The 15387-nt window shown below is 43.1% G+C and overlaps 3 protein-coding genes across 3 annotated transcripts; 1 reads left to right on the top strand and 2 right to left on the bottom strand.

Annotated features, from left to right (window-relative positions):
- Positions 1 to 1248: 1248 nt before the first annotated feature.
- On the bottom strand, positions 1249 to 2874 carry LOC109470217 (zinc finger protein 525-like). Its single transcript, XM_019769058.1, has one exon. It carries the CDS (start codon positions 2871 to 2873, stop codon positions 2121 to 2123), a length of 753 nt encoding a protein of 250 aa, XP_019624617.1. The 5' UTR covers position 2874; the 3' UTR covers positions 1249 to 2120.
- A 2186-nt stretch (positions 2875 to 5060) lies between these two features.
- LOC109470151 lies at positions 5061 to 7094 on the top strand. The gene has a single exon (XM_019768932.1). It carries the CDS (start codon positions 5061 to 5063, stop codon positions 7092 to 7094), a length of 2034 nt encoding a protein of 677 aa, XP_019624491.1.
- Positions 7095 to 9630: 2536 nt separating this feature from the next.
- On the bottom strand, positions 9631 to 15176 carry LOC109470150 (zinc finger protein 157-like). Its single transcript, XM_019768931.1, has 3 exons — positions 15089 to 15176; positions 13753 to 14382; positions 9631 to 9643 (listed from the first exon to the last, which is right to left on the bottom strand). The coding sequence occupies exons 2-3, from the start codon at positions 14379 to 14381 to the stop codon at positions 9631 to 9633; spliced, it is 642 nt and encodes a 213-aa protein (XP_019624490.1). The 5' UTR covers position 14382; positions 15089 to 15176.
- Positions 15177 to 15387: the final 211 nt, after the last annotated feature.

The raw sequence follows: 15387 nt of genomic DNA, 5'->3' as shown, positions 1-15387 counted from the left end.
TTACAATTTCAACCTAATATATTACAACGTAACCCAGCATAATTCTAAGGTGTTGTCTTTCTCGCATTTGAATATATTCTATAATGTTAAAAATAATATAATAATTTGTGAGATCTTACAATCAATAACTCACTCACACCACCGAGCTCATTCAAAACATTTTATATCATTAATTACTTCTACAAATAATGGGGAGAACTGACTCCATTCGCTAGGCTGGAAAGAGAGTCGGCAGTATACGTGTGGTCACAAGGCGCTTCTCTATTTAGTGTTTACATATAGTACTGTTTTCATAAATCAGTTCTTCGCATTTCTAGATTTTGTAATGTACGCCTTATGCGATTTTTTATAATCCAGTTAACATTTCCATATAATTTCACGTACTCTAAAAAGACCACATTGCCTGATGCAGCATGACGTACTTGTACTAGTCGGTGGCGAGGATCGAACGTATGTATGGTTTCGCCCCCCTCCCCCTTGAATTCCACTATATTCAAATCCCAAAAATGCCTACAAATTATCGTCCTACTACTTTCGATCTTCCACAGAAGTGGTCCCAAGTTATTCCCCTCGACACCATAATACTTTGCAGATCGTTTTTAAATCTCACTTGCTTCCTATTATGGTTTTTCTCTGCACGTAAACCGGAACTCGGGCAGGTTTGTGTTTGTCCTTCTGTCGTCTCGTTAGGTCAAAGGTAAAAACAAAGAAGGTCAAAGGTGAAGCTGTCTGCCTGATTACCGATGTAGTACATTTGACGTCAGATTGCACGTTACGTTTTAGACAGGCCTGGTTTAGATTCCTCATAATGTCAGCATTTCACAATTCAGACTACCTAAACCAGAAAAGAGACAAATTTGTAAAGAAATTAATGTAAAGCCAATCTACATGGTCTAAATCTTAATTTTTGTGTTTTATTATCAACTCACCACCCCTGACAACATTCCATCCAAGGAAAAAAGGCAACACAGAAGGAAACATTGTGTTGAAGGTACATAGCGATTAAATTATCTGAGGCTTCTCTCAGAGCTTTGATGTAGTCTCCAACAGGCTTCGCTCAGAGCTTTGATGTAGTCTCCAACAGGCTTCGCTCTGCGCTCTAGTGTACGTAGTCTCAAACAGGCTTCTCTCAGAAATGAATAAATATAATTCAAATATATCTCCAGTACTAGACGTTTTTTTGACACCAGGAACATTCAAATCCATCTTACTAGGATTGAACTTTTATTTATATTTTGAGATGTACTGCATTTGTATAGGGAATAATGTCGATCAACATAACAAGTTGGTATTTCCAGATTTCCACAACATTTCTTTTACTTTCTTTCCTTCCAAGTAGGAACGTGCAGACATTACAGAACAATATAAATCGACTCTTAAATGAAATTACACGAAATCTCGATACTGCCTTCAAGATTTCTGCAGTTCTGTTGTGAATAATCAGACTTGTGTACAGTAATTATCAGCAGCTGCAATGCAGACTGATTCTGCCAGGAGGCGCTGTAGGTCTACAGGTGTATTATAGCCACTGACAAGTACACATCGCAAACTAACAAGGATATGTCCCTTTTCTCAATTGTCACCAATGTCTCATTAGATTTCTTACCATATCAATGTACATTTTTGTAGGGGGCATACTCACCATAACAGTTGGAAATTCACTATGTATTGACACTCATGCTATACCCTGTCTATATAAGCAACATTATATAGACAGGGTTATAAACAGATCTCGAGATCTGGGATTGACTGTGGTCCTCTCCAACATAGACACAGCAAATACAGTTATTGTTCCAATCCGGAAACACGAAGAGATATTTAGCTCCCAACAGTGGGGAGTTTGCCTTGTTGGACTTTTGAGCTGCCCTGTATCCTAACTTTCACGTGGATAGTCATGTGCAACATTGTGTTTGTCCAAACTGGATTTCTGTGCTGCAGAAAAGTCACACTGGTCACACTTGTAGGGTGTTTCTCCTGTATGGGTTCTCATATGTTAAGTCAGACTTGCGAGCTGTCCTGTATCCACACTCCCCACACCAGATGTTGGTCGTAATTCGATTTCTGTACAGCAGAATAGTCACACTGGTCACATTTGTAGGGTTTTTCTCCTGTATGGGTTGCTACATGTGTGGATGATTTGGAATTAACTGCCCTGTATCCACACTCCATATGTAGGGTTTGTCACCAGCGTGGTTCTTAATATGATTATCAAGAGAGGATTTCTGTGCAGCAGAATAGTCACACTGGTCACACTTGTAGGGTTTTTCTCCTGTGTGAGTTCTCATGTGTACAGATAAGTGACACTTGCGAGTTGCCCTGTATCCACACTCCCCACACATGTAGGGTTTCTCACCAGTATGCTTGACTAGATGTTGGTCTAAATTGTGTTTCAGTGCTGCAGAATAGTCACACTGGTCACACTTGTAGGGTTTTTCTCCTGTATGGGTTCTCAAATGTCGGGATAAGTGTGTCTTACGGGCTGTCCTGTACCCACACTCCCCACACATGTAGGGTTTTTCACCAGTATGTTTGACTAGATGTTGGTCTAAATCATATCTCCGTGCTGCAGAATAGTCACACTGGTCACACTTGTAGGGTTTTTCTCCTGTATGGGTTCTCATATGTACGGATAGGTGAGACTTGCGAGCTGTCATGAACCCACACTCCCCACACATGTAGGATCTCTTACAAGCGTTATCCATGATAACTTGTGCTGCTGCCTGATATTCAGCATCGCTTGTTTTGCTGTCACAGTCGACCTGACAAACCCCGCCAGGAGACCCATCAAAGCAGTTTTGACCAACTCCGGTGGGAGACCCATCACAGCAGTTTTGACCAACTCCGGTGGGAGACCCGTGTTCTGCCGTTGCCATGTTCAGCCTTATTGGAAAATAAAAAATTATCAAAAGCGTGATAAACTTAGGTTGAAAAGAGACTCGTTATTATAGGTTTGGTCTGGTCAATCCCGCCATTCGCTGTTTTCACAAATCAATTGTAATGCACGCCTTATTGTTGTTGTTTTTCTTTTCTTTAAAACCTACATGTACGATCATAATGATGATCATTCTGTCATACTCATTTTCACCAAAGCACGAATTAACATATAGAAATTGAATACAATACTGGCAGGACTGATCAAGATATTACAAAAAACAATTTTATTCTAACAAAATGTCTGTACATATAGTAATATTTGAGTAATGAGTATTGAACATTGTTGAGAAAAGAACCTCTTAAAATTAAATGTTATCATCTGAAAGATCATCCAAGTCAGTAATAAAGCCAATAAGCGTGTTCAAGGTACCAAAAAAGGGCATTTCGCGCTGTTGAGTGTAGTTGGGGCAGTGTAGCAAAAAGTTACAGAACCTCTAAGTCGCAATACGCTACTCTCATTACGCAACCCCACATTGCGATTCTTTACAATCATTTTTGTATTTCTCTATCATTCCAAGTCTTCAAAGGTTACTTTGATTGATGCAAATCGACGTACATGTAAGTAGGTAGCGAAGGTCGTACGTATGTTTCGCCCCCCTCCCCCTTCAATTGCACGATATGCACATCCCGAAAATGCCTACAAATTATCGTCCGACTGCGGTTCTTCTTCCACAACAATGGTCTTCAACGATTCCCCTCAACATTAGAATACTTTTCTTCCCGTTTCTAAGCCTTACCTTCTTCCTATGACGGTTTTTCTCTTCACGTAAACCGGAACTCGGGCAGCAAGCTTTGAAGGTAGCAGAACACAGTTTTCGCGCTATGGGGATTTCTATGGTTAAGGACTGCAAGGTGGCCCACTTCAACGCGGAAAAAATTATAATAGGGTGCACTTCAGAAGTACGAAAAACGAATATGTTTGAGATGAAGGTATAACCTACAAAATATCTAAAAACAAAAAAATCCTGTCGGCGTATTGTCTTGTGACGCCCTCTTTGAAATCGCCCTCTAGCGGGGTCAAGTAGACTGCAGCCGGATCACTCGGAAGGCCAGTTGCGTAATCTGGCGTATTTATACACGAACGGGAAAAACTACACAATCCAAATCATACAGTCTGACAGCCGACATGGTTCGGTACCTCACACTGTATTTGACATTTGGCTGCCTCTAGCACAAAACCTGCTACCCAGTCTTCAAGAAGTTTGTACGCACTCTTTTCTATACCCGCGTCATAGACCCCGGGGGTCGCCCATTAATACTGTGTTCTGCTACCTTGAACCAACTTGAACCCTATTTTCTTTTAATTTATACAAGTTAACAACATGTCACAAAGGTGTGTGCCAAATATCTGTATTGTACGGCGGACTTTCGCTGAGATATTCCAACTTTTGTACTTTTTTGAAAATCGCTTCGTCACTCAATCAGGCCCTGTCCTTGGTGCTATAATGCAAGGCAGGCAGACCACATGTACTGATATCTTGAAGTCGTGTATTAAACGTTTTCAAACGGAAATTAACTGTCTTTGTGCTTTGTTGACATCCTTGTTAGGGAAATTCTGCAGTGTATACAGTGTTCTTTGAGTAGGGACAGGAAGAGTGAGTGCGTGTATGTGCGTGTATTTGTGTGTATTTCGGTATGCATGTATGTATGCATGTGTGTATGTATGTATGTATGTATGTATGTATGTATACGTGTGCGCGTGTTTATTCACTTATTCATGAGAAACCATGGGTTCCTGGTGGTTTTCAGGTGTAATGATTGAAAAGAGGTGGGTGCATATGGGTTAAGACTACAGATCTCATTGCGGTATATGCAGCTAGGAGGCCCCCATATGGTTCAGGGCCCGGTGTCATGGGCGATTCTCACGGCCGGCCCCTTTCGCACGTGTTTGTAACACTTTGGTTCACAGCTTGATGTGGATTAATTAGCTAAGATGGTACAACAATAAGCTTTGATGGATCCCATGTCTCTGAGTGGGGCGGGTTGTAGGCGGAGACGGACATGTAACCAATTATACGTCTATTAACACGCACATTGCAAATCTTGCACAAGTTTCGCCATTATCGTTCCACGCTGTCTCAGACCACACTACCTCTATTGCATTTTCCGCCAAAGTTACTTCAACTATGGGGAGAGTGTCTGGCAGGCGAGCTGTAAAAGCTCGGAACCGTCGCCCCCAGACCTTTTTACCTGGGAATACCCCTTGGAACAAAGGTTTGGTAGCAGAGGGGGGACATACGGACGCCGGTGTCTCACCCACGGAGGACGGGGAACCGACAGTGCGAGGGGGACAGACATCATCCACGCCAAGTACTTCGACGATCGACTTGAAGAAAAGGTTGGATGAAAAGACGTATTCGATGTTACACAGACGAGGAGACCACATCCTCCTCCCCTGCCTTCGGAAACGAACGAAGAGAGTGGACTACACAGAGCCGAAGCGGCCGTACACCAACAACAAGGTACTTGGAAACAGGATTGTGAACATGGACAAGTTGGCAGAACTGGTCAATCTTTTCATTGCGGGCCACAGAAAAGCAAACGGAAGGTGTAAGGGCGAGTGCAGGTTCTTAAAGAACTTGGAAAGCAAGCTTGGCTTAGGTGTTAAAGAGGCGCTTTCCTGTAAGGCCTGTGGCTACAAGACAACGGCCACGGAACTGTTCCAGAGGGCCGACACGCGACGACCGGGGGCACGTGGACCGCTTGCAGTGAAGCTCAACATCCAGGCTGTGACACCTGGGGTGAAGGACAGGTATGGTCCTACTGCTCTGAAGCCTCTTTTTGCGTCGCTGGACATTCCAGATCCTGGCCGTACCACCATGCAGAAGAAAATGACGGAAGCAAGTGAGGTGTACGCCGACCTGAACAAGGCGCAGATGGAACAGAACTGCGCTACATTGGCAGAGGTGAAGCGGCATCGTATCGAGGCGGGACTTAGCGAAACTTCTACCATCATTACTGAGAGCGATGCCGCCTACAACAACCCACCAAAGGGTAGGTCAAGGGGACAACCGGGAACTCAGGCGGAATGTCCTACGTTTGAGAAAGAAACGGGCCAGGATATGCTGCTAGCATTGACAACAACAAGTCAGCACTGTAAGGTCTGCGAAAATCGACGACGCAGAGGGCTCCCGACCGGTCCTGGCTCCCATAGAAATTGTACCCAAACTTTCGACAGGACGAAGAAGATGGGTGCTGCCGAATACGAGATGGCAAAGAAGAACACAGAAGCTGTGTTGAAGTGCAGTGGTCTAGCTGCCGGCACGCACTGTACGGACAATGATAGTAAGAACATAAAAGGCGTGAACGACGCACTTCGCGAAGCCGGTCTCCCTCCCGCAGAAAAGCAAGACTGCATCCTTCACCACAAAAGAAACCATCGCGCCAGAGTGTTTCCCTTGGACCTCGAAGTTTTCCAAGGTGGGAACGCGACACAAGAGGACAGGAAGCAGAGAAGTCGCAGGGTAGGGCACTACATTGTTGACAGGTGCGACACTGCACTACGCAGGGTTAGGAAGCTACACCGTGACTGCGACACAGACTTTTTCGACGAGGTTGACAGGTGTATCCGCCCTACTCTTTTAAACTGCATTGCAGGTGATCACTCTGAGTGTACATATGAGACTGCGTGCCCGGAGCACAGCCTAGAACAACATCCAGCTCCAGACATTCCAGCAGGCGGAAACTTGGCCTTGACGAAGGGCGACCGTGACGTCCTCCAGGCTCTCGTGGACTATCGGCTAGCTCCGGAGACAGTGAAACGCCAAAAAGGCTTAATGACGACGAATAAGAGTGAAAGTTTTCACAAACGCGTAACAAAGGCCTGCCCAAAGTCAATGAATTTTCCAACCAACTACCACGGTCGGGTCAATGCCGCTGGCCTGGCGGACTCTATCGGCTCGGGCGCCGCTATCCGACGGGCGAATGAGATGATGGGCGCGTCTCATTCAGATGGGAGTCCAGGGGCAGCTGGACTTGAGGCGATTGACCGGGAGGAGAAGTACCACCAAGACAGAAAGAAGACATGGAAGTACAAAAACAGGCGCTACAAGCTGGGAAAAGCCAAAGCGCACGCCAAGGTCACCAAGTCGGGAGAAGGATACAGCACGGACTGCATGCATCCTATGGTCAGGAGTGACCATTCCTACACCAAAAACTGATCGAATCCAAAGAATGAGAAGGACAACAAAGGTTGAGAAACGGCAGAAAAGACTAGCAAAAGAACTATCAAAAGACTATCCTTTTCCGTAAAGTCGTGAGGGACACCGTTAGGTGGGGAGGTGTGTGTTGGAGGGGGGGGGGTCATGGTAGAACGCAATCCGGGTACCCTTGGTGGGTAACACAGCCGCCATACGCATTGTTAACACAAACCTGTCGAGAATTGTTGACAGAAGCTGGCTCTAGGGACAAGTGTGCCTCAGCTATACAGTGTTTCTGATGACAAAGATGAGATACGTGTAGAGTTGGGTCCAGGAACCCGTGAACTAAGAAGTAAGCAACCCTATGCAGGGCTACGTCCCTGCATTTCGGCCCTATCTGCACGCTGATTCTGCCATAGCCGTCTCTATCTAGACGACCTTGCCATAAACGGCATCCCCTACCACTTGCCGACACTCCTTCAGCTAGTCTCTGTCTTATCTTAGCCTTATAACCTTCGCTCCATGCCGTAAAGTCAGCCATGACTGAGTATGTACCGCTATTGAAGTCCTTCCGTCGACTCGTGAGGTCAGAGGTAAACGCCCTCTGGGTCAAGGGTGAAATTGTTGACCTAATTACCCATGTAGTACATTTGGCGTTAGGTAGCTTCATAATGTCAACGTCCTGATTTAAACCGACCACCCTAACAACGTAACACGCGTCTGACTTTTGTTTCTGATCTGATATAAAAGAGAATTTTGGTTTGGTTTATATCTTGATTTCTGTGTTTTATGATCAAATCACCACCTCTGACAACATTCCATTCAAGGGAAAAAGCAACACAGAAGGAAACATTATGTTCAAGGTATTAATTATGTCAGTGGAAAATATTTGTAGATCTAGATACATCTTCGAAAAAAAACCCTACAAAACAGGAAATTTACTTGTATACAACCTATCGTCTACCTTTTCACTGGGGTATAATTACTTCCTACTTTGGAAACTGAAGCACATCAGTCATTTTACACTGATACAAATCAATACTATTAGCTTTTGGGTTTTATCCTAACAAATCGTAGTGATTTAAAGAGTTGATAGTCACAAGATATAATTGTTTGTAGGACATATATATAGGTAAGTAGGTACACAGGAAATCTAAGCTCGTACACACAATTAACATGTACATTCCAACTACTGTGTACAAACACAGCACTAATGTCTACCTTTCAGCTTCAACTACTGTGTACAATCACTTACCCATGTTTTAATTACTGATAATGTATATGTACATTATCCAATCAATACTATAACGCTTACTATTCTCACTCTACAATTCTAGACATCTAAAATAGATTTTTATATCTGATATTACGACAAAGTATATGGGCTACTAAGCTAAACTAAGACTTATTCTTGTACCTGAATTACAGCCATAACTTAATTAGATTTTAGAGTAAACAAGTATAGGGCTTTTCTTGGAAAAAACACGGCGGTCTGTCACTACGATATTCTTTCCCATTGGTAGGCGCGTTCTAAAAAGTATCGGGTTACAAGACGCTATTTTGGCCTGTTTTGGACTACCCGTAAAACATTTGAAAATAAACAAATAATATTAAGTGGTAAATTTCGTCAAATTGAAATGAAATTATCGTCTTAACATCCTTTAAATGTTAGCTTTTTATGTTAAATCACTGATTTTTTTACAATTTCGCTCAGAAAGACGATTATTTTCGGGTTTCCGAGCACAAGCCATGTCACGTTTTTAGGCATATCTCGTTCAAACCTGGCTACATATATTACCCCAGATCCTCAATTTTTATATTTTTCGCTGACTAGGAATGAGATCAGAAATCGTGTTTTAGGGATTTTTTAATTTCTGATTTTAAGTCTAGTTTTTGTCGACATATTGGTGAAAAAACTGCAATTTTTGACATTTTTCTCACTAAATTACCCATAATTCAAAATTGAGGCCATTTTTCAAAAATCCCTAAAACACGATTTTCGGGACAACCGTTACGGTCATTTTGAGCCGTAAATGGGGTATGTTTGACTCTCCATGTTTCCAGGTTTGAGCGAGTTTTGCAGACATGTCAAATCGCCAGAAAGTGTGCATTGTGTTATTCATAATGGCATGAAGAATCATTACAGTATTCAAGGTCACCCAAGGATACGACAGTAGCTCCGCTACATGTTACATACCCACCAAAACTTATAGCGGACATGTACTGTCCAGGAAACTGTTTGTATCTATAGAAAAGTGTTGTTTTTTATTTGCTGCGAGGCACTCAGGCAGAAGGGCTTGTTTTGGCGTTTTATTGTAAATGACCGCAGGTGACCCCGAAATGGAACGCGGATTCGATTCGAATTGCCCAGATCGAACACGATCGAACACTGTTCGGATTCTATGAAATGTGGGAACTTTTCAGCCCAGCTTTTACCACCGTGAAAACTTTGCCTACTTGCAAACATCATGAATTCTTACAGAATATTCAGCCTAAATCTTTATGAACATAACTGTCATATACACTGGCCTTAGGTTTAGTATCAAGATACAATGTACTAAGTAGCGAAACTGTGGTTAAAAGAAGATTGTGCGTACTAACTTTCACTACAAGATGGTCACAGTTGCAGACTTAGTCCGTATGGATTTTTATATGTCGAGTTAGAGCAGACTTAGAGGCTGAAGAATAGCTACACTGGTCACACTTGTAGGGTTTATCTCCTGTATGTGTTCTCATATGCTTGAATAAGGCTGACTTGTAAACTGTACCGTACCCACATTCCCCACACATGTAGGGTTTTTCACCGGTGTGTTTTGTTAGATGCTTGTCTAAATTGGCTTTCCGTGCTGCAGAATAGTCACACTGGTCACACTTGTAGGGTTTTTCACCAGTGTGTTTTGCTACATGTCGGTCCAAATCAGATTTCCATGCTGTAGAATAGTCGCACTGGCCATGGTCACACTTGTACGGTTTTTCTCCTGTATGGGTTCTCATATGTCGGAATAAAGTAGTCTTTAAAGCTGTCCTGTATCCACACTCCCCACATATGTAGGGTTTTTCACCGGTGTGTTTTGTTTGATGCTTGTCTAAATTGGCTTTCCGTGCACGGCACAAAATCCCTAGTTTCCGTGTGAGAAATTGCCGCACACTTTCCCGGATATTTAAGGTTTCCGGTAGAACCCGGGGGTTTCCGACCTGCACACGAAACGTGTCCAGTCCCGTACATGTCCTGTACACTCCCGGAAATGAACCACTTTTTGTGTGCAGGTCGTGTACTGGACGTTATATGCCCGAAAACGATCCCTGTACATCCCCGTACACGGCAGGAAATGGCCGTGCACCGCTCCGTGCGTTGCTGGAATATGCATAATTTAGCGGCAATTATCACCTAATTATTCTCCACACGGCAGCGGAAATTCGCCGTGTACGGGTCGGACATGCCGGTACTACACCCCCCCCCGGCCAAACCCGCCCCGCTCTCGGGACCGGTTGCTCCCGTTCCCGGGACCCGTTGCTCCCATTCCCGGGGCCCTGCTGTTCCCGTTCTCGGGACCCCACTGCACCCACTACGGGGACCCCCCTTCCTGCTCCCGGGGCTTTGCTGCCCGGCTCCCGAGAAATCGCTTCCCCCGCTCCCGGGACACATTTCGATGTTTTAGGAACACATTTCATTCATAAAAAAAAGTAATACATGTTTATACTTCATTCATCGTTTTATTGGTATAAACAGGATCGCCATTTACAGACTGACAAAAATAACGCTCTATGTATAGTGTATACACGTTATGCACTATGCTAACACTATACAATAATGTAACCTGGTACTTTACAAAAATGTGTAGCCGAAACATAGAAACAATAATAGCTTTTTCCCGAACTAGCCCTCCAGGGACTAGACTTTTAAAATCGTTGGACCCGGTGTAAACTCAGAAATTACTAGTAATTAACAGATTTCTCTAACTTTAAAAGTAAACTAACATCACATCTCATCACAGTCACCTCCAAATAGAAGTCCATTTTAGCAAAAAATGTCAAAAAGTAACTAATACTGACATATCATCAGGTTAAAAGAGGAAAATAGCACTCAGATCATGAAAGTGAATGGCGCTTACACAAACAGTCAAAAGACTAAATTTTCAATAAACAAAGAAGGCCTCAAACAAAGTTCTTCAAAATACATGTACGTGTAGCAAAACATAATGGCAGACCTAACATGAAGTTAAATGAGGCTTGGCAGAAAACAATATCACGTCATTACAAAAAATATCATTTGCTCAGAAATAATTACATGAACACGTATTCAATTTACAATGTCGTTAAAGACAAGCTGTCGGTTTCGTAAAGTTTGCGTTGTCGCCTCTACAAAATGAGGCTTAGTTGTAGATTGAAGGCCAGGAGGTATGCCCCCCCCCCCTTGCTTCAGGGGACCATAGCGAAATGTTTTCATCCTGGAAGGACAAACTGCCCCATGTCTGTCTGCGGGATGGCGTGGTGTTGGTGTCGGTTGTGATCGCAGTCAGGCCGGAGCGGCGTGCTGGGCGCGGGGTGCACCCCGGGCGGGAGTGCAGCGGGGCCGGCCTGGGTCGTCGGAGCCTGCCGGGCGCTTTAACACAGCACCCTCGCCTTTAGATCTGAGCCTGGGTGTGCAGTCTGCCTGTTTGCCTCCAGCCTGGCCTGCAGGACATGGAAAAACGAAAATCTAAGTCAAAAGTCGAAGGCATTTTTGAATTTCATTTGAAGTTACGTGTACATGTACTAGACGTTTTATAAACAAGCCTGGCAAAGATGCGGACGTCTGTATAGACACATTTCGAGAAGTCATTTATCATTTTTAACGAATGTTTTTAACGTCAGACAGCAACAATTTTGTCCAGATGAAAAGGCTCCATTCATCAAGCATCAACGTCTACTTGTTTCTTTTCATTGTAATCATGGGAACAATACAAACACAACATTTCCCTCGGTAATGAAAACAATTCAAATTGTCAAGAGCCTTGTCGGCCTTCGTATGCAAAGATATACATTTGCATAGACTCACCCTCTTCTGTGTGACTGCAGTCGCTTTTCTTTCTTTCTTTTCTGAGCTCTCCGACAGCCTGGCGATAAAGTTTCTTCAAATCGTCTCAAAGTATCCCAAATCCGCGCCTGAAAAAAGTACATATGTTTTGAGCAACATACAAACTATATCGATGTACTTCTAAGTAGAAATAATAAACTATGTTATTAATCAGTAAAAAAATAGTGTACACTTCTTGCCAAAATAAATATTTCTGCCGTAGGCACAACTTAGCCAAGGTTTTTAAACAACATGTTTAAGATATATGTAACGATAGTGCCGTATACATAATAGTATCCTTGTTTTAGCTTACCCTTCCTCCTGTCGGTTTGCTGGTTCGTTGCGGTGTTGTCCTTTCAATGTAGTAGAGTCATTTCTTCCGTTGTGAAAACGAAGTAACAGAACGGAATGTTTGACGCCATTTTAGTTCAGGAACATACTAGTAATCTTTGCAAGCCGAGACAAACGTGTTTTGAAAAAGCAAACCGTCGTTGTGACAAAGCAAGATTCAAACGACACACCAAAACAAAGCATCGCGTCTCTTATTGGCTGGTCCCGGCGAGAGCGAGGTAGGATTGGTCGTCAGTCATATAATCACGTGATCGCGTTCAATACTACAACCATCTTGTTTTTATATTATAGGTTTTAAGTTAAATCGCCTGTGCAGTCTGAACACTTGGATGATAGGATGTTTCTGATTGTGTGAATGTATTTATTTCAAGGCAGACAAATGATCTTCATAATTCTAATTCGTCATGATTACATGGCTTTATTCGTTCTAGAATTACACAACTTGTCGCTCACTAAGTGAAATAAAACCGCACTTCAACTCCAACATAACCTTACTCTTTGTAAATGTATCCAAAATCCACAATTAATGTCATGAGGGTTGACTTGTTTTGCTGGATTTCAGTATTTTACCAGGCATGGGGACGCTGTGAGTTCTCCCTTTGTTTACACAAAGGCTATTCACATAAACGGACGCCATGTCAGACACATCGCAATACACATCGACCGAACTACAATGTAAAGCTTGCATATTATTACCCATACATGTCCTAAAAATCATACAAACTGATCAAACCCCTTTAGTCAAGCGTTTGATTACATCATGGTAATGAACCTCACGGATAAACTATTATTTCCAAATAAAAAAATTCAGATTTAGACCGGAGTGTAGATTTAGGTCATTTTGACCGAGTAGGTCATATAACCCCAGCGTCGGGGCGCCCTACGCTCAAATGTGCTTTGTCGTGTGGACGACATCACGACAAATCAAGCCAAGGACGCATAGGTTCAAATGTTGTATTAACAATCCTTGATCATTCTATATCTAATTTGCTTAGATTAAAGTGCTGGCAACTTTGGTTCAAGTAATTATCACCTGAAACATGAATACACGCAGTACCTAATTACCCCTTATTGTTAGCCGCTCCCCAACACACGCCAAGTGTGCGGGGCGTAAATTCCGTGCACGTGCACGGCGAGCACGAATCCGGGAGTGTAAGGAAATATCCGGGGCCGTACACGCGGAGCCCGGAAATCCATGGACGCGACCAGGACACGGCGAATTTCACGAGCGTGTGCGGGACTGGAAACTCTTGGAAACGTGGTTTTTCATACAGTGGTGCTGCAAAATAGTCACACTGGTCACACGTGTAGGGTTTTTCGCCTGTATGACTTCTTTTGTGTCGGGTTAAGCTGGACCTCGCAGCTGTCCTGTACCCACACTCCCCACACATGTAGCGTTTCTCACCAGTGTGTTTATGTGCTTTATGTTCATCTAAGGTGGATTTCCATGCAGCTGCATAGTCACACTGGTCACACTGGTATGGTCTTTCTCCTGTATGGGTTCTCATGTGTATGGATAAGCGGTGCTTTTGAACCGTCCTGTACCCACACTCCCCACAGATGTAGGGTTTCACGCCGGTGTGTATAGCAAGATGGATGACTAAATCATATTTCCTTGCTGCAGAGTAGTTACACTGTTCACACTTGTAGGGTTTTTCTCCTGTATGGATTCTCATATGTATGGATAACTGAGAATTGTAAGTCGCCCTGTATCCACACTCCCCACACATGTAGGGTTTCTCAACAGCGCTATTCAAGTTGACTTGTTGTGCTGTCACCTGGCATTTAGCATTGCTTGTCTTGCTGTCACATTCGAGCTGATAAACCCCAGTGGGAGACCCATCACAGCAGTTCTGGCCAACTCCGGTGGGAGACCCGTGTCCTGTCGTCGCTATGTTCATTCTAATGAGAAAAATCAAGAAATTATACAGATTAAGCGTTAAAATTATTTAAATAATGATAATGATAAAATTGAATTTTTACTAAACAAGGTTCAAAGAATTTTACTTCACTAAGCTAAATACAATTTAACCTAACGCATGATACGCACTACAACGTAACCCAACATAATTCTAACGTGTTGTCTTTCTCGCATTTAAATAAATTTGCTTCCATAAAGCTTAAAAATCATAAATTATGAGATATTACAATCACCCACACTCAGAACATTTTATATCGTGTTATTTATTACTTTTCCGACTACGAACGATGGGTAAAATGACTCAATTCGCTAGGCCGGAAAGAGAGTTGGCAGTATAGCCTTATATAGGTTTGGTCACCAGGCTTCTCTATTTACTGTTTCCACAAATCAGTTCTACGCGTTTCCAAATTTGTAATTTACGCCTTATGCGATTCTCAGCAATCCAGTTAACATTTTTATATTATTCTCTCAAAAAGGCCATATTGCCTGATGCAAATTGACGTACATGTAAGTGGCGAGGGTCGAACGTATGTTTGGTTTCGCCCCCCTCCCCGTTTAATTCCACGATATTCACATCTCGAAAATGCCTACAAATTATCGTTCTACTGCGACGCTTTTTCCACAGAAATGGCCTCAAACTATTCCACTCGACACCAGAGTACTTTTCTGATCGTTTCTAAGTCTTACCTGCTTCCTATGGTGGTTCTTCTCTTCACGTAAACCGGAACTCGGGCAGTTTTGACGTTCTGTCGTCTTGTGAGGTCAAAGGTGAACGCCCTCCGGGTCAAAGGTGAAATTGACGACTCCATTACCCATGTAGTACATTTAAAGTCAGGGGGCACGTTATGTTTTCTTCTTAATGTCAACATTCTGCGTTTGAGCGACCACCTTACAACGTAACACGTGTCTGACTTTTATTTCTGATGTAATATAAAGAGGGAAATATTTTTTAGGAATAACAGTCAAGCCAAACTGTTTGGTCTGGA

Source organism: Branchiostoma belcheri, unplaced genomic scaffold, assembly GCF_001625305.1.
Source record: "Branchiostoma belcheri isolate BF01 breed outbred unplaced genomic scaffold, Haploidv18h27 scaffold22, whole genome shotgun sequence".
In the NCBI taxonomy this organism is placed as follows: Eukaryota; Metazoa; Chordata; class Leptocardii; order Amphioxiformes; family Branchiostomatidae; genus Branchiostoma; species Branchiostoma belcheri.
This window is presented reverse-complemented; position numbering and strand designations above follow the sequence as displayed.

Excerpts from the sequence above, each read along its gene's own strand:
- LOC109470217 (XM_019769058.1), bottom strand. The coding sequence starts at position 2,873 with ATGGCAACGGCAGAACACGGGTCTCCCACCGGAGTTGGTCAAAACTGC.
- LOC109470151 (XM_019768932.1), top strand. The coding sequence starts at position 5,061 with ATGGGGAGAGTGTCTGGCAGGCGAGCTGTAAAAGCTCGGAACCGTCGC.
- LOC109470150 (XM_019768931.1), bottom strand. The coding sequence starts at position 14,381 with ATGAACATAGCGACGACAGGACACGGGTCTCCCACCGGAGTTGGCCAG.